A 20,532-nucleotide genomic window follows, 5' to 3' on the forward strand; every position below is an offset into this window, starting at 1 on the left:
AGCTTCTCATAATAATTTTCGCATCCACAGATTTAAAATGCCTGAATTCTGCAAAGACATTATAGATGCTATAAATCTATAAATAGCGGTGCCTTACAGAAATTCCGAACCTAAGCCGAACTGTATATAATTTATCAGTGTCCCCGCAACACTCTTCTGCCTAGCAGGCCATATTTAACCTTACCAAAAGTATTTTAAGTAGCGAGTACTACAGCTAAGGACTTTCAGAACTGAAATAAACTTGAAAGAGACTTTATTACTATTTCCAATTTTAGCCCGTTCTTCACGCACACAGTTACAGTCATGCACACAGTTATTTCTCCCTTCATTTTATTTACTTTTGCTCTTTCATCATTTCTCTCTTCTTACTTGAATACTTATTAGCGCTACCCCAACTTCGTTTTATTTTTTTATAATCTAGAAGCAATGTCAGTTACATCTGCGATTGATTTTAGATATAATGCTTAAAATACGGATCTCACACCCGCCCCTCTTCAAAAGTACCCCTGACTTTTAACATGCCACTTGAAACTTCCAAGACTCAATTTGCGTTGCAAATCATGGTTTGAATAACGTACTTTATACCCTTTTGATAGTTTCTGAAGAATCTATTTTCTTTAGTATTGCATAATTTGAGAAGGAGTTGAATAATTGTTAAAACAAAGACTACATTTTCTATACTTACCTTCCTACAATGAAACTGTAATTATGGAACAGCAAAGAAAGCAAGACACAATCACTTTTATTGCTTCCTAGCTATTAATTTTCCTCAACGAGCTAATTTTATATTAATGAGCTTATTATAAATCATCGCAATTATTAATAATTATTACCATACCACAAGATCTATCTAATTAATAGAAAGTGAATCTCTAACTATGTTTTGCTTATAAATAAATTTTGGATATAAGGCTATGTTTTTGCCGTTTTTAATGACAAATAGTTTTATTAACCAGCCATCTGTGGAAAGTAACCAATTAGCTTTTATAAATCAAAACTTGATAATATTATCTATATTAAAAATGAAATAGGCAAGCCTTATTTTTGCATAGAAAAAGCAGTAAAATAAATATGTGAACTTTCAATTTTTTTCAGAAGTATATTTTCCAAGCCTCCAAAGGATATTAGCCAGTTAAAAGAAAAAAGAAATTGAAAATGCTTTTAAATTCAGTAGTAAAAACATACTATAAAATATTTACTGTGCTGTCATAGATGGTTACTGGACAAATTAAAATGGTTTCTGTAACAACAAACAAAATAATAACACAGCTCTAAATCTTAAAAAGAACTAAAAATGATGAAGTTGTTGCAATTTTTTTTAAATCGCCTTTCGCTTAGGTATGTGATTGAATATATAACATGTTATCAAACGCTTGATCGAAATACTTTACCTGAAGACAAATTAATATGCATGGTGACTATGAATATGTAGACTTATGCAAAAAACTATATTAAGAAGAAAGACCCGATTACTTATTGTTTTTCTTCTACTAGCAAGTTCGTCGGAAAAGACCAGACACACCGATATTTGGCTGTCTCATCACTGAAAATATTTCCCTTTGTGCACCATAGAAGGTGACCGATATCACACCCGCTGAAGAATGAGAAAGAAAGACAATACAACTAAAACAGATTCTTACATAAAAGTTGAACTTATGCCTAGTTCAATTCTTATGTAAGCAATTAGTCTTCGCTAATCACCATACTATACAGAGCGATTTAATTTCTGTAAAACTCAGCAAAAAGAAGAAGAATTCAAATATAGTTTCATTCAAAGATAGTTTTATTTTTATTCAAAGATAGCTCATTTTCATTCAAAGATACTCGTAGTTTTCATTCAAAGATAATTCAAAGAGTTTATCATTTTTGCAAGCTTTTAGCATAACAAAAAATTTTAGTTTTTGAAGTATAAAAACGGCTTTAAATATTTGTATTCAGATTTCTATATTTGGAGATAAAATTCCTCCTCTTCACCCGCTGAGCTGCCAAAAACTGTATCATGATAAAGCTACAACACAATTACAATCGATCCTTACACAGGAGTCGAAATTACATCTTTGATTTCGGATTAGCAGTAAGCCTTCGCTAACCTCGATGCTGTCCAGGGTGGCAAGCCAATTAATTTCTGTAAAACTGGGCAAAAAGACATAGAAATTTAGATCAAAGAAAGTTTCAACAAAGAGTTTATGATTGCTGCAGAGTAAAAAATTAATACTTTTAAAATATGAAATGCGTGTTTGAAATGAGATATTTGAATTTATACTAAAGTTAAAAACAAAATTCCTCCTCTTTACACATCGAACTATCAGAGTACAACTCAATTACGATAAAGCTGCTATTCATTCGTTTATATAACAGCTAAATGTCTTGCAAAAATGACAAAAAATGTATGCCTTTCTCCATGTACTTGTTTCTTTAATGGACATAGTACGTATGGACGTCTAACCCTGTAAGAAAGACTCTTCAATTATAGAAATTAAGATGCAGTTTGATAATCAAGCGAATAGAATAACAAACGGAGCATTTAAGAAGAAGCATTTTTATTTAAAACATTAACTATAACGCAAATTTTCGCTCTAAAAATGTGAAAATAGCCTTTATAGTTTGGGAATGCAGCCGGCTTTATAGATTATGAGTGCATGAAGTGAGGATACATTTTAAGCAATAAAATGGCGTTTAACATTCTGCCTCTACAAAAGCGTAAACATTCTATAGAAAATACTAGCTAGTTACGATGCTTAATCAATTACTGTAAGGACGATTGATTAATAATAAACTGATCAATAATCTTAAATCTATAATTCTGATTATCTAGAGAATACAAGGCATTATTGAGTAAGTATTCAATAATTTTACATTCTTTCACGTAATCCTTAAATATGGACAAATGAATCAGGACTTAAACTCAGCTGTTATAAAATAAAAGAAAATATAAAATAATTATCATAATTTAGATAATTTTGGGAAAAATATTTATAGATAACGAACAGCCTTGGTTATAATTGAAAATGATATGATTTTAACATCAAAAAACTTATTCTTTGTACGCTTTGCGTATTTTTCCTGTTTCCAGATACTACTGCATCATTTCAGTACCAATGTACAATAGAACACTGCCATTCCTTTTGCTAGTAAATAATCATTAGATAGAAGCATGAATAAATACTTCGAATTTTACCGTTTGTCATCAATAGGTGGATCACTTTGTATCTTAAGCAGCACAAAATTTGCAGTATTCCGTTTCTGTAACATCAGTTTGTGTTGGTGATAAAGCCTCTCCTTTTCGATTCATTACAGTAAAAGTGCTATATGAAGCAAGCAAACTAAAGCTGAAGAACGACAAAGAATGTGACCACCTAAATTATATTAGAACGAAAAACCTGCAGATGTTTCAAGCAAATAATTCTAAAAACCTGCCCACAAAGATTTAGGGTATATGCTATCATTATCTGAATCTAGAGTTTCTGATTGTTCTCCTTACATTGCCATCACAGCACATAAAATCGGATGAGAAAGCAATGGTACTAGAGGTTATGTGATTAAAAACATTAGATGATAGAAGACCTGTTATGATGTGGAAAATTTTACAATAGAGGTAGACTGTCTTTCTCAGAACAGCCTAGCCAATGCATCTCTTTTTAAAGGATGTTCTTCACGGGCATCATAACCCATAGATCAGTATATCATTTCAAAAGGATAGTGAGCCTATAAGGTGCGTGTGTTCACCTCCCATTGGTTTTACTTTTGTCATGCACTTTAAGGAATTCCTGACCTTTGATAAAGCTCCTGGGAAGCGCAGCTACAGATCCTCCCATATATCGCGGACCACCTGTACATCCGTTTTACGCGGCCAACTTGTGGCTTCTGTTTCTTATTCGCTCTCACGTCATTTGGTCCGATTAAATGGAATTTTGGTCAAAATAAGCGAATAATATTAGGCGTATGTACATAGGATTTGTTTCGGTTCTTTAGGATTCGGTCATCTTCTCCCTCCTTTCTGCATGCCTTCGTGGTGTAATTGGAAGCGCACTCGATGCGTATTCGAGAGGCCCATGGTTCGGGTCTCGCCGATGGGATTGCACATTTCTCACGTCTCCTGTTTCAACAAAAAAAAACTTGCAATTCTAACTATATAAATCGCATGAATGATTAGTTGAAATTAAAATGTAGCAATCTTTATGTGTCTTCAATTATAAACTTTAGAACCATCACTTACAAGATTTTTATAATAAAAAATATGTTTCTTTTATTAGATGCTTCAGCGTATCGTGCATAAAGGAGAAATTTTGTTCCTAGTATTCTTCTTGTCCCTGCAGGGTATATTCAGTAGCTGCTGCTTCGGATTTATGTCTCCTTATTTCTATCCACCTGCAATGCGTACATCTTCGAGTGCAAAAACTACTTACTCGTCAAGTGTGATGCACCTGCCACAGTGAGTATTTTTATATTCTATGTACAAATACTTAAACGTCGTCCGAGTTAAAGCGCTTCCCTTTTAGGTGTTTCTTCAGTGGAAAACTTATTTCTAGTTTCGGTCAAGAGCTGGTAATGTGGGAAAAGCAATAACTAGCAATATTCTTACATTTAAAAAAAAAATAGTAGATGAGCACAACACGTGCAAATTTTATGAAGATCTTTTACCTTCCAGTTCAAGAGAATTTATATTCTTAACGAAAATGGCAGTATATAAGATTATAAAAAAATACTTTTTTTTGTGTCCAGTTGCTTAGACAACTCGCCAAGTTTAAAAACATAATTTGTACTTTACTGCATAAGAAATTACAACTAAGCAGTATAGTGAACCGAGTGTTAATAAACTGCTGACATGAAATACTGATTATTTAAATTAAAAATGAACAAAATCAAGAAAATTCAGGTTATGCTTTGACAAAAAATAAATTACACTTAAAACAAAGGGATTTAAATATCCTTTATCAATATTTAACACAAAAACCTTCATTGTAAGGAAATTTATTAAAAGAAAAAATTTAATATGAAAAAAATTCAAGTTAAAATAACATTGCATACTTTCTTAAGTTTTCCTAAAATCAGACTGTATTTAGTCAATTTTAATAGCTTTTTATAAAATCAATATTTTTTTATATTTGCATGATTATATTTTATTACAAGAGTTTCAATTTAAACACCTTTAAAAGGAATAGACGAATGTGGTGTAAATAAACTTTGATTACTGCATGTTTCTAAAAATCATGCGATGTATATTGAAGAACGCTGCTTAAATTTTAATGTATAGTCCTTTTAAAAGTAAAAACGCCCCCCCCCCGTCTAGGAAAAAAGTGCTTATTTGAACAAATAGAAGTTTCATCAATTTTATTTGTAAAGTTATAAGTTTTTTGGCACTCATTTCCAGATTGCATTTATAAATTATTGTACAAGGGGTGATCAAATGAAAAGGTACAAAACGACACGGTGGGTACAAATGTAGACTTTATTCAAAATATACACCATAGGCCTGAGCACAACGATCCCACTGATGAACAAGCCGCAGGATTCCTTGCTCTCAGAATTCCTGTGGCCGTGACGAGACCCAGTCCTTCACAGCGTCTTTGAGTACGTCGTCCGAGTTAAAGCGCTTCCCTTTTAGGTGTTTCTTCAGTGGACGAAACACACGGAAATCGCAGGCGACATGTCCAGACTGTAGGGCGGATGGTCCAACGTCTCCCACTTGAACTTGGCCATTTCCATGTGTGACTCTGGAGACGTGTGGACGCGCGTTATCATGGAGCAGAACCACACCCTCCGTGAGCAGCCCCGGTCTTTTCTTCTTGATGGACCTGCGTAGGCGTCAGAGTGTCTTACAGTACACATCGGAGCTAATGGTTTTTCTGTGCTCGAGGAATTCCACAAGTAGCGGACCTTGAATGTCGAAAAAGACGGTGAGCAATACCTTGCCTGTTGATGGCATCCACCTTCACCGCCAACATTCGCAATGTGACACGCCGATCACTTCTCACTACGCCGTCCACCTTGTCGATGAGATCGCTCGTGATGACAGTGTTTGCCTGGCCGGGTCTCGGGTCATCACCCATACTCTCATGGCCTGCACGAAAACAGGCACTCCATTTTCTGACAGACTTGTCAGAGACACATTTCTCCCCGTAAACTGTCACCATCCGGCGATGAATAGCTGTCGGTTTCTCACCTTCCAATGTCGGATAACACCTCACTGCTCCTCAGCCGTCGAATTTTGCAACGCAAACGCCATCCTGTCCTCATATGGACTGCCGCATCATTTGGACGCCGCTTTTGATAAGAGCCTCTGCTCTCTCCTGCGCATGCGGGCGCCCTCGCATGCTCCGATCCCAGTCAGAGACTCCAATCGCGTCCCGAGATGTCTCGCTGTGTTCTCCCATGGCGGAATATGCAAATATTTAACTGTTACGTTTTTACGTCGTTTCCTACCTTTTCATTTGATCACCCCTTGTAAGTTATATTAGGTTTTAGAAAAATTTTCTCACGTGACACTTCAAGAAAAATCCTTCGCTCTAATAAAAATAACATTTAATACCTTTGGGATGCTGCTAAAGTAAGACCAGGCAGTATTTTCTTGGATTTAAAAAAGAGTGCTCTAAAATAAAGAATATCTAATAAGTTCTCGAACTCTTTCTTAAACTTTAAAATATCAATTGAATCCCAAACAAGTGTGATATAGAAGTTAATTGCACTGTGTCTCTGGATGGATATATGAAATGCAATCAGTTAACTCTTTTTTTATTTAAATACCTCGTTTTTGCTTTTTGATTATTTTTTTTAATTTCCATATATACTATGATGTAAAATAAATTAAAATAATACATTTAAATCTATCCCATGTTAAAATCGGAATAAGCCATACGTAAGAACAAAAAACCAAAAGCACAGTGATAAATGGCACGAATTGTGCAAATAATGCTAGAACCAAAAAATGGAAAAGAAAGAAGGTAATTTACATCTTTCGTTGCACCGTCAATCAGAGGGTTGGTGCAACTAAGGAAGCAAATATGTCAGCCTATTTCTGAACTAATAAAGACAGAATTTAAAAATTAGAGATGTATACTCAAAATAATCTCAGAAAGTTGATCAAAGTAATATGTGTGCTTATCATTCTCTGCAGGCCGTCGCAAGCAGTGCAATAAATTGTGAAATTATAGCATCAAACCCAGAAACAAACTTAGAAAACTTTAAAATCCTAAATTTTCTTTTTGAGCAGACCAAGTCCCCCCCCCCACACACACACACAAAAAGGAACTTGAGAAATCCAACACATGAAAATTTGAAATTATACAGGCCGAAGTAAAAAAAAAACTTCACAATTATAGCATCAAAATCTTAAACAAGCTTTAAAAAGCTTAAACGTTTTGATAAAAATTAAGGAAAATGAACAACTGCTTGAGGTCACCTCTCTTAAAATTGTTTACAGTGACTAGGGAAAACATCATGATCATCAATCACGATATTTTCTTCAACGACATTTTCGTCTTCCGTTGTTTTCTCCACAACACTTTCGTCCGCAATGTTTTCGGCAGACACCAAGTGAGCATTTGGTTCAGTACAGAACAAAAGAATGTCGAAATTGACTTCTTTTTTTGGGGGAAAAACTCTTTGGTCCATTTGTAAGCCTGCAACAAAGAAAACTGACTCTCACAAGCCCTTTTTGAAACTGCTTGCAGAATTATTTGAGTAATTTATTATAGTTAGATTTAAAAAATGTATTTGCACATAGAAAGAAATTTATTATTTTTAAAGAATCGTTACTTTCGAAGAAAGCAATTTATTTTTAGTTTAATGATTGCGGAGTGCAATATACGAATAAAATAAGAATGGAATTATAAATTTGTAAAAATATTTTCTCCACGTTTATTTGTAGTCAACAAAATTAGACTAAACATTTAAAATTCATTGATTCTTATCGTTCGATGATAATAAACTAACAAAATAATTAATTAAATATTGCCATTCGGATTAGAATAAAATTATGATATCATGATAAGCAAATAAGAAATATTAAAAAAAAAAAAAAAAAAAAAAAAAAAACAATGAATTATACAATGCATTTTAAACCTAGCAATTAACGTTCCTGGGGTAAAATCGGTGATATTTTTCACATTCATCGAATTCGTGCCGTTAATTCCAATTATATTAAATGATAACAACAGAAATAAATTTAACAAAATCAAATACTTCATTACAATTATTAGACTGCATCATTCAAGGAAGGTATATTAGACAAGAAGCAGCTTCCTATAATGGCATTTATAAATTGCCAAACGTTTAAAATAAGAAATTTTCTAATAGAAAATATAAATATTTTGATTTATTGTAAAATTGTAATAATGCTTGAAAAAGCTACTATTTGTAATAATATTTTTAATTGCAGTTATCCTGATAAAACAGAGGTCATAATGATTGGAGGCCAGAGGGGTGATCACCACCACCACCATCATCATCACCATCACCATAAACATGGTCATCATCATTCCCACGGCCACGATCATAAGCATGATCACAATCATGATCATGACCACAAACATGGCCATGACCACAAACATAACCATAACCATGGACATGACCACAATCATAATCATAATCACGGTCATGAGCATAAGCATAACCACAATCATGGCCACAATCATAACCACAACCATAATCATGGTCATCACCACAAGCATGGGCATAACCATGGTCATGATCACAAGCATAACCACAAACATGGTCATGATCACAAGCATAACCACAATCATGGCCATGATCATAACCACAACCATAATCATGGTCATCACCACAAGCATGGGCATAACCATGGTCATGATCACAAGCATAACCATAACCATGGTCATGACCACAAGCATAACCATAATCATGGACATAACCATAAGCATGGCCATGGGCATGATCACAAACATCATCACGAGAATGAACACTCACACAAGCATCAGCATTTGAATAAACACAGTCATGGCCATCATCACAATAATCAACACAACCATCAGCATTTGAATAATCATAATCATCAACATCGTCATAATAATCAACATAAACATCACCATTTTAGTCAACATGGTCACAAACACCGCCATAATAATCTGCATCATCATGCCAGCCAACATGAATACGAACATCATCACGGATCCAAAGATGCAGGATATGCTAATGTGCGATACAGGTCAAATGAAAACCCAAATAATTACGAACACATTCAAGCTCCAGAAGGTAATTACGATCAAACACCAAGTTACCAAACTAATGGAGATGGCTACAGTAATCAGCAATCTATTGAAAACCCTGAAAATAATTATTCATTTGAAAATGACGAAATCGTTTCATTAAAATCGTCAGACGAGGAGACTTATCAACCGCAGTTCGAATCAGAAAAACTTATCAGCAATCCTTCAGTTGGACACAGTATCGAAAGCAGGCTTTCGGATTCTTTGAATTTCATGCCACTTGCTGCGTTGACATCTGGTGAAATAGTTTCTGAGTCTTGGATTTTACCAAATTTCTACTAAATAGCATCTTCATCTCAAAAACAAGACCATTGAATTCATCTTCTAATGTTTATTCTCCTAAATGTAAATTTGCTAGATAAAATAAAAATATTTCTAATTTACGGAATCTCTTTTATTTCGTGATATCCATAATAACACATTAGGTTTATTTTTCGGAGCAGGAAAACTTATCAATATCCTTGCAAGTACTCGATTTCTAGGCCTTTCGATTAACAGCCAGGAGTACTTCCAATTACGCTATGAAGGAAATCGGTAAGGAGGGAGGACATTCCTTATAATAAGATCTTAATTAAATTGTGTATTTATAATGTTATTTCTATTTAAAAATATTTTTTGATTTCTTGATCAATTCACAAATAAGTCTAGCTTTAACAGTAGACTTCTAAATAAAGAATGATTTAAATAATTAAGAGTTTTGTTCAGCTTTTGAACAGTTTCTACATTTTATTTAAATTCTGACGATACAAATAAGCTTTCAGCCATTTAAACTAAGGACGGTTGTAGAGACATTAGGTTACTTTTGAAACAGGAAGAAGTGAAAAATGAGCAACGCCTTCGCCGGGAATCGAACCAAGGACCTCTGAAATACGCGCCCAGCATGCTGACACTACACTACGGAAGGCGGGAGAAATACCTTATACCAGCGGTTCTCAACCTTTTGATTAACGCGTACCATCTAAACAAAAACTGAAAACCTTTAGTACCACCACTACAAAGTACTACTACCACCAACACTCTTGAACAAAACTCAGATCGGATAAATTTACGAGCGAAAAAACTCAATCAGGACGTTGGGGCTTTAATTTTTGAATTTAATAGTTAAAAATAATTTGCTTTTTTGCGTACCACCTATTTTTCTCTCGCGTACCACGGGTTGAGAATCCTTGCCTTAGACGGTAAGCATAGGAAGCGGAGGCAAATTATGAAACGGAAAAGAAAAGTGAAAAAAATCTTTTGATCTAAAAAATATTGAAAGTATGACCTTACATTTAGGGTACCTTTCTTTCTAATTCGGTGATTTCCCACATTCGTCTCCTTGCGAAACTTTTCTAAAATCCGAAAGAAACTGGTTAATAACAGTTAAGAAAACCATAAAATTTGGCAGAACACTTATAAGTAGAAGCATTAAGTAGAAACATTTATAAAACTAAAAGGATAGCTACAAAGAAATTAATCTAAAATTTATTCAACAAATCAACTGGTTCTTAGTTAAGCACATGTTAAATTTGGAAAAACTCTTAGTGGAGTATTTATGGACGTCTAATGGAAAAAGAAATTCAAAGTTTGACTCAGTGTCTGAAAGTTTCAATCTTAGATCAGGTTTGCACTTGATCAGTTTCTGTACTCCTCAAGCAAATATACGTTAAAATTCCTTTCTCACATAGATATGTTGTGAAACAAAAGTTTTCGACGTTTCCTTTAATCTAAACAAATAGTTATTTTACTTTCCGAATCTTTACTGTCACTTCGCTCTTCCCGTTTTCCACCCTGAATGCAAATGAGTTCGCGTGTGTTTAAGTATGGGCTTGAGATTGTGACACAAAGCGTGCCTCTTGAAAGCCACGTTACTATGTTTGTTGTTCTAAGGTAAGAATTAATGTCTTTGGTCTTGCACATAATTGTCGATAGTTAAATTTACGCCAGTGAAGTCCGAGCCAACTTCGCGATAAATTACTCTGTGTAGCCTTTGGATATTAGTTATTTGAATTTAGCTTTTCATTTCAATTTCCATTTTGAGTTTCTCGCAAAACATGCTGGCAAATCTATAAACATCAGGTGTGCTTTCTGTTTATCTTATCAAATTTTAAATAAATATCTTTTACACCTTTCTCAAGACTGCTTTGTACTTCAGACATAGCGAAGTCCCTTAATATCTACCAAACGGAGGGTTTTTTTTTATTTTTTATTTTATTTTATTTTATTTTGACAAAACGAGATATTTATTTGTAACACTAAGCCAACAGTCAGTTAAAGAGTAACCTTTAAACATAGCTCTTAGAGAACTGTTACGGGATAACTTAATGAGTTTTCCTTTTCCCAATAAAGTTAGAGAAGTCTCTAAACTCACATCTCTTTGAAAAGGACTACTTATCCAGTTGTTTGATAGGGATATATTGCGTCTATCAGTAAAATAATCGTCGAAAATTTATTGAAGATATTTCAGATGTTCACATATATATTTTTTAATGTTTTCATCAACTGAATTTTCTGATAAAAAGGAGTGAGAGAATCAAAACATCCGTATTTATTCATTTGAGATCATTGGATCCAAAACTTGACTTGTTTAGCATGGCTTCAATTGTATCATTCACATTTAAAATGGTGACACCTGCTCCTTGTAATGACAGATTTAATTCATTTAATTTACTAAAGATGTCACTTAAGTATGCAAGCCTTGTGTGTAGCCAAAGAAAATCAAATATGCAAGAGGTCAAATGAAATGGATGATCTATAATAATGATTGAATACTTCAGTTCAAATAAACACATCAAAACTTTGTCGAGGGAAAGCCATCCAACTTCTGAATGAAGTAGTAAAGAAACGTGAAGGCTTCTTAAGTCTTCGCAAAGCGCATGGAATAGACAGCAGTTTGTAACCTGAGATTTTATAAAATTTATGATTTTTACAGCATCACCTAAAGTAATAGATAACTCTGCACACATACATGCCAATTTTTGTCAATGACTACAGAAATCAGTCCATTCACTTTTCTCGTTGACGTTTTTTACCAGCTGCAAAAGATGCATGTGCGCGCTGCACATGTTGTATGTGGGAGCACCTATATAATAAAACAAGTTTATTCCATTTTTTCCCCCTCAAAATGACCATTGATCACATGGAAAAGTACTCCTCCATTTGTATTACAGATTTTCAAAGATTTTGCAAACAGTACATCCTTTTGAATAGGATTCTTAAAAATGTATCTAACGTTGATAAGCAGTACGACAGCATTTGCTACATCGTCCGAATCGGTCGAGCTGGATCGCAAAATAATTCAGTATTATTCTCTTCGAAAGTTCATTGTCCACATCATTAATTCTATGTCACACTGTATTGTTTGATTTTTAAAAAAAAATTATAAAAAAAGAGGTCAGTTTGTTTGCTGCCTTTTCTCTAACCATACGCTTTGCGATAGCTTTTCTATAATTTACTCAACATGTTGCCTCAAGAGCCATTTTATTATCTTCGCTTTAAGCTAACAGGAAAGAAGAAATACCATACTTTCTATTACTGCTAATTTTCTTTTGAAATACTCGACAAGATTATCCTTGTGTGTCAAATGTTTTTAATAATTGGTTTAAGTTTCCGCTCTTCCCCAGTAAAATAAAAACCCATTTTCAAACAACTCTGTCATATTTTTGCTTTTTCCGTTTCTCCTCACCATATTCACCAATTTTTTTTTTCCAGACAGGTGAGGTTGTAGCTCACTACAGCTTTCAGTGTGATTCCCCTGTGTTGTTTCGAAATCAGGTGATGAAGTTGAAGAATGAACAATTGACTGCTTGTCCAGTATTTTGTAAGACTTGACTAAACGAACCCCTTTTCATCCATCAGTCCATAACAAAACTACGGTACAGTAATTATTAAAGTTTATTTACGCGAGAAAAACTTCGTTAAACAGAGCTACCGTCACATACTTACTAATCGCGAAGTGAATCACATAAGGTTTACAAGCGTCTGTACGAACGTCTGTTAATGCAACTGCTCTTCAATTTGTTAACAAGCGTCTAACTCTAAAGCCTGAGTGCAACTAAAAGCACAAGCCAGTCATGCTCATAGGGTTCGCTAGGCCGTTAAATTGATTAAAGCGGTTAACGTGATTAAGGGGGTTAAAGTTACTTTCTTATTTTCGAGTTATTAATAATGCAGTAAACGTAAATATGTAAATTTACTACGTCGTTTATTTATTTATTTTTTTAACATTAGTGATTTAAAGTTCCGGCATTATAATATTAACTTCGAGAACACCGGGGGTTCGCAAACCATCGGATGGGAACCAATGCTCTGATTTATTTGGCTTTCTGTAATTTTACATAATCAGTCATATAGTGTAAGCAAAAACAGATATAACGAATATAATCAAGATGATCTGTGTAATGAGAATTTCGAGTTCTTAATGGAATATTTTAACAATGGAAGCAGCACAAAGGGAAAAAGAAAAGAAATTCTTGTTTCATTCATGACTTTGGTCTAGTAAGCTTATTATTCATTCAAACCTTCAACTGCCACTCAACCGGGATAGTGGTTAGCGACGCTGAGCACCGTGTCGAAGAGCCCGGGTTCGAATCCTGGAGAAGGCATGGATGTTTGTATAGTGTCCACGCGGCATGGGGGCACCCTAAACATGCGGCGAACTGAAAGTTCTCTCAAGAGCTTAGTAGTAGGGGAAGAGGTATGGTAGACCCTCGGACCCGTCCACACTCGGAGTGCTCTTCATCAGAATTGGGGGCGGAACCGAGAAAGTTGTACTGTCACCTGCATGGTGTTTAAGGCTGTTGCCAACGACAGGCGCAATCTTGCACTCCTAGCCACGAAGAATTTCGTAGCCTTGGTTACTGTCTTATGTTACTGTCAGATAAAAGAGATAAGCTATAACAACGCGACAACAAAGCTTCAACTGGAAATATTAATATTCTTTTATTTTCCTGCGAAAAAGACAATTAAAAAGTTATGTTATTTCTTATACAGTAAGGGTGTACGAAGAGAATCAAAGTGGCACATTAGGATTGCAGATCAATAATAATCTTAATGCAAACTATTGCAATAAATTACGGGTTTTAAACGACACCATATGCAAAAAATTGTTTCAAAATATCCTTGTATTAATTTCTGTCTTTCAGCAGCTGGTATCGACATTTTAGCACTTAAATATCGTTTCATTTCTCCAACGGTTGGACACATGCTCGATGGCAGCTCGGAGAAAATGGCAGAACCCATCAATCATTTCAGCTGACTTATTACCAACAACTCATTTTGAATGCGTAACTTTTCTATTTGCGTAACTATGAATGTAAAAATAAAAGTCTTTCCAAAGACATTTTCGCAACTTCTTATATAATCGTCTCACTAATCTCTTATGATTCCCAGGATTTTCAGGAAATATTGCTTTAATTTAGCAATAATATGATTCTGTGCAGTTTCCATTGCTCCAGAAAATAAGCATTTACTAATGCAAAGCACGCGCCTTACATTAGTAAATTTGGAAAGAAAAGGAATGAAATGAAACCAATGTAAAGCTACTACGTTCAGGAATTAAAATTATTCATTAATATTTTTAAGTACAACTTACAAAAATAATTATAAATATTAATAACCCGACAGCAGATTGAAACGTTAGCAAGTTACTGTTTGGTTGTGATTCGAATTATTCTGCTTGATAATAATACAAGTAGAAAAATTATTTTCAGAATAATTACTCAGTATATTTGAATAAATTCAAAGCGCTGATTGGAGTTGCCATGCATTATTTATAAACATACTTATTTCCAAATTAATAATTCACTTCCTACTTCATAGAAAAGTTGCTGAAATAAAATTCAACAGAAAATGAATATGAGTAATGCCTGAAGCTGGTACTGATTTTACCGAGTTTTGAAACGAAAAGAATGGTCTCAAAATAAATCAAAATTTAAGAAGATACGAATGTAAATGCATTTTCTAAAATTCTCTGCAGACTATCCCTTTTTAGAAATCCTTTGTTAGAATTCTGTGCACACAAGGCTGTATAATCATTTAAATGCATAAACAGCAATTTTATTCTTGTCTCGTAAAACTACAAATTATGAATTATCTTAATCTGCTTCTTTTCTAAAATAAGAAGAGGAAAGAAACTTATTACTTTCAAATTGTAACGAAATAAATCATGAACGCTGATAATTCAAAAATTAATATAAGAAAATCTACGAAACACTTCTGTACATTTAGAATACCAATTCCTTTGAGTTAAAAAATGAAAGTTCACTGAACGATCTAACTTCAACAGGCGTAGAGCAATACAATTCAATTCACAATAAAAATCAGTTATTCTATAGCATTCAGGAAGTTACTATACTTCCCAGCATTATCTTCGAGGATAATGAATTAAAAATAATACTTTTTATTAAGTAAAAAAAAAACGTATTTCAGTTTAATTATTAAATTGGTGTTCAAAAGTTTAAACTTTTTGCCCTTGGTCGATTATCTCCAGAAGTGGTGAACAGAATTTAATTTCAAATAAGTATGGTATAGTTCATAAAACATGTTGTTCATAAAAGTGAATTGAGGGTTACCTGCACCTACATAAAGGTGAACACGTGGTTCTAAGATTGTTTCTATATACCTGGCAGCAGTCATAGAACATCGGTCTCAAAGACATGAAGGTCTGTGCTCCTGTCCGACATCATGCCTGCTAAAACCGTGGCGCATCAGCGGCCAAGCGGTAACACTAGCAGGAACTGTGTTCGAGGCTCGAATCACGGCGAATGGGCACTTTCATGATTTTCCCCATGTGTACCGTGTATACGAGCCTATTTTCCTCAGAAAGTACCAGTGGAGGCTCGTGGCTAAAATTAGTAGGGGTGCTGTTCCAAAAAATTTAATATTTGTTTTAAAATTGTCTAAAAGGAAACAAACATGTATAAAAAGAAAATTTATTTTGAAACTTCATGAAATCTTACAAGAAAAAATTAAACATTTCTTAATTACTTTAACCAAAATTGTTACAGTTCAATCTTTGTCTATTCATTTAAAAATGAAATCATTCTTCTTGTTTTAATTTCTTGTTTTAATTTGCGTGAAAAGATCAGTAATTTTCTCCTTGATCTCTGGATGACCACTGAGGAATTTTTCTTTATTGAAAGCAATGCAAGTGCATTTAGTCTTTCCGGATTCCTAGTGCTTCTTAGAAAAGTTTTCATTCTTTTCAATGTCGAAAAGCAGCGTTCTGTCTCTGATGTAGTCATGGGAACTCTCAAGAGAATTTTTATCAGTTGCGTAATTTCACTAAAATTATCATCTAGACTATTTTCGAAGATATATTTCAGTAGCTCAATTAATTTGCAGTATTCATGGATATCAGACCTACAATAGAATAATTTTAGTTCCGTTTCAAGCTTTTCTTTGTCAATCATTAGATATGCTTCAGTGGTCAGTAGGATTTCTTCTGTAGAATGTTCATTCCTAAAGCTAGAGAAGCATTTCTTGTTTAACAATTTAGCAGCTGCTAAGTGTTTAGTGAAAAAAATATCTGTGCATAATATCAATACATAGTATAAAGTCACATATTTCCTTAGCTTCTGCCATCAGTGTCTTTGAAAAATTCTCACAGTACTTTGAGTTTCTTAATTCTAAAATAGCAGTTTTGAAATTTGTTATATATTCGTTAACTTTAAACACACGAATTTCTCTGAATTGCGTTTAGTTTATTTCAACATGAGGTATCTGATTAAAAAGCTCTAACCGAAACTTGAAATTATCATCCTTTAGATATTTTAAAATTTCTGTTGCTTTTGCAATAGTTTGATCTGCATTTGATGTTAATTGAATTTCAGTAAGGCCATTTTTTAAAGGTTGCAAATTTTCATGAATTTTGTTTATAGTCCGTATGATGAATTTCTACCTTGTGGAGGAATACCACATGCGCGGAGTAAAAAGAAATCACGTTAACCCCTTAACTGCCGCGGGCGTATATATACGCCTTGCTCAGCCGATGCGTTAACTGCCCCAGGCGTATATATACGTCCTTCCAAACTGCTATCATTTGCTTTGCGCTGCTACACCTAAAATTATTCGCAAAGTTAACGCATCGGCTGCGCATCTGGGCGCATCTGGGGCAGTTAACGCATCGGCTGAGCAAGGCGTATATATACGCCCGCGGCAGTTAAGGGGTTAAAGACTAAAGGGCACACTATATTAAATATTAAAAATAGTAATGAGTGGAAATAGGTGGTGCTGCAGTTCCACAGTGCTTATTACGAGCTGCCACTAGAAAGAACTCCACGAAAGCATCCTTCCCCTTAGGCAGATAGTCCTCGAGTGTTTTGTCATAATCAAATTAACCAGCTTGCTCAGACCAACAAACCGCTGCGTACTGCTCCCTTTCTTGGTTGTTGCACAAAAAATGGCGTGTCTCTGGTCCTCTACAGATGAAGGTACGCTGAATCAGGATTCCCACAGATGCTCGGTCTAAAGTCGATGTTCTCTGCATCATGCTAAATAGGTAAATGGGCTCTCTTGCGTGCAGAAGCGAAAAGACGCAAACAGTAGGTTTTCTTGAAAACGATAATTCGGAGCTCTTTGTTCGCCATTTCAAGGTTGCAAATGGCCCTCAATTCACTTTTGTAAATGAAAGCTATCATCCATGTGCGACTAATCTGTTAAATGATTTTTAAAGAAAATAAGGACATTAACCGTATTGATTGGCCAATTAGATCTCCAGACCTAAACTCTGTAATATATGTCTGGAACATTCTTGGAAAGCTAATTCTCTCGTTTTCTACTCCTAGAATCCTCCAGGATTTAAAAATAACGATGCTACAGGAGTGGGGCCGACTGTCACAGAGATTCATAAACCGCCTTATTTCCTAGATAAAGTAACGATATGAAAGCGCTTGAGCGGCTTAGACAGAAATATTAATTTTACTAAATATTTTTTTACTAGAAAAAGATTATACTATCCAGGAAAGTGAAATGTAAAAGAAAAAATTAACAAACATTTTTTAAGCAATTAAAACAAAGTATTAGTCAAATACTACTTAATAAGCAACAAAAAAATCCAAACTTTTATAACCTCAGATGATAAACAGCATTTTAATTATTCATAGTTTAATGCTTCAAATAGATTCATCGAGGGTAATTAAGTAAAACAGTTAACAAGAAAAATTAAGAAGTTCCAAACACCACACTTTTCGTCCTTCTTGAACACTTCAGTGAACAATCAAGTATTAGTTGTGCAATAAATCCTAAAAACAACTAAAAGCGAAAGCATATAAATACTAAAAACTTACTTATAAAAGACATTACATCAATTACAAAGTCCTTAACTTTGGAGTATGTTGTTATCTATGGACCACATAAATATGTAAATATTTCTTAAAAATGGATTCTACACTGTGCCTCAGAAATATATTAATTACTGAAAGATAAATACTAATACACTAATTATCTAATAAACCTAATACAAATGACGAGTAGGCCAGAACTTGAATTTAGTTTACAAAAAAATATTGAGAAACGTTGTCACGAGGAATTTTAGAAGTACATATACAGTTAAGACACAATAACACGCCGAACAAATACTAATTCAGAAGTTAAACAACAAAAATCAGCGTTATATTTTCAAAATTTTCACAGGACTGCTGCCAAAGTTATTCAAAAAGCATCTTCCATTGGAGAACTGAATTTTCTAGAGGCATTTCACATCCAAAAAAAATCTTTCTATTCTAGTTAACGATCCTAATTCCAATCCATCTTTGCCTTCGGCCTTTAAAGAAATTATGTTTTAGTTCTGGTTTCATCAACAGATGGCGCCACATGCTTATTCTTGTCCAGGCTTTCTTATCTAATCATTATTTCCCATCTTGTTTATTTGCCGTTTTGCAGCTGAGGATGGTGGTTCGGTAGAACCATCGAAACTAGTACTGTGAAAATTTTGAAAATATAACGCTGATTTTTGTTGTTTGACTTCTTAATTACATGTACAGTGTTACACAACAGAAAAAAGGTTCAGCGTACACTACGGAGACTAGCCACAATCAATACTCATACTGTCTCTTGTAACCAAAAAAGCAGTGAAGATTAATTACAATTATAAATCTAATCTAATCTAAATTTTAATTTTTTTGGAACATAGTCTGCAGTTGGATCATGCTTAACTCATAGCAAATCTTTATGCTCGAACATTAAATAATTTTCAAGTGCAATGCCTAATAATAATTTCTCTAAATGTTTCGTATAAATTTATTCAATGTAACGAGTATTAAAGTTCCCAGACACAGCATATTGACCAAAGCAATACAGAAGAAATGAATGATTAATGAAGAAGAATAATGAAAATAATGAAGAAGCAATAGAGATGACTGTGACCTAGTCAAAAATTTTTTGTTGCTCATAAATCATTGAAAATAAATATTAAAAATTTAAACTGTAAGAATAAAAACAACATAGTGTCAATATTAACTAAATAATTATCATCATTAAAAAATTAATCTTTCTTATATACAAACCACCTCTCAATAATTACATTGTAGATATCATTTGGATTTTTGAAGCAAGTGACATGGAACTCGAACCTGGACCTCTCGAACAAGCGCCGAGCGCACAGCCATTACATCACGAAGGCATGCGGAAAGCAGGGGGAAAAATACCTTCTAACTTAAACAGAGGCTGATAAAGCTGAGTCGCTCGCTGATCACTATGCTACTTAGTTCTGCATTAACAGCATATCTTATACACCCACTGAAACCCTAGTTGCACAAACACTCTCCAATTTCACAATACCCCACACAAACAACATTCCTCCAGTTCAGCTTTCGTCAGTCTATGACTGCCTTTAAAAGCTGAAAAGCTCATAACATAAACATTTTTAAATAACTCTCTTTTTATAATTTTCACCGCACTGTATAGTATGTATTTCATTGATTAAACACTGTCAAAAATACTGTCAAAACATTTACCTCTAAAATGAAACTTACACAGCTGCTTAGTAAACATACAATATTGTACACTTAATTTTTGAATAGAAAGATACTTCAGCACTGTTTTTGAATATAGATATATTTTTATACTTCTTAATTACCTTTTCATTATAAACAAAAGTATTAAAGTATCTCTAGATTTTCTTTCAGCAGATAAAACATTACCTATCCTAATCTCCCTCTCTCACAGGCTTCTTCTGTTTACTTTCTAAATCATTCTAGGCAGCTTTTTGGACTGTTTTCGTAATCAATAAATGTAAGAATTATATATTTCAAAATAAAAGTTTTCCCAAGTTTTGTGATGATTTAGAACAAATTGTTTAAGATATTATACTCCTTGAATCTATGAAAAC

The 20,532-nt window shown here is 33.9% G+C and overlaps 1 protein-coding gene across 1 annotated transcript in view; it reads left to right on the forward strand.

Annotated features, from left to right (window-relative positions):
• The window catches only part of LOC118203151 (uncharacterized), a 32,492-nt gene extending 22,891 nt beyond the window's left edge, over window positions 1-9,601 (forward strand). Inside the window, exons 2-3 of the mRNA XM_035375408.2 lie at window positions 4,254-4,432; window positions 8,378-9,601. Of these exons, the coding sequence (XP_035231299.2) occupies window positions 4,254-4,432; window positions 8,378-9,506 (1,308 nt within the window). The 3' untranslated portion in view covers window positions 9,507-9,601. The remainder of the gene's footprint in view (window positions 1-4,253; window positions 4,433-8,377) is intronic.
• Window positions 9,602-20,532: the final 10,931 nt, after the last annotated feature.

The sequence above is a fragment of the Stegodyphus dumicola genome, chromosome 4, assembly GCF_044657685.1.
Source record: "Stegodyphus dumicola isolate Sdum_Otavi_A_Nest chromosome 4, ASM4465768v1".
In the NCBI taxonomy this organism is placed as follows: domain Eukaryota; kingdom Metazoa; phylum Arthropoda; class Arachnida; order Araneae; family Eresidae; genus Stegodyphus; species Stegodyphus dumicola.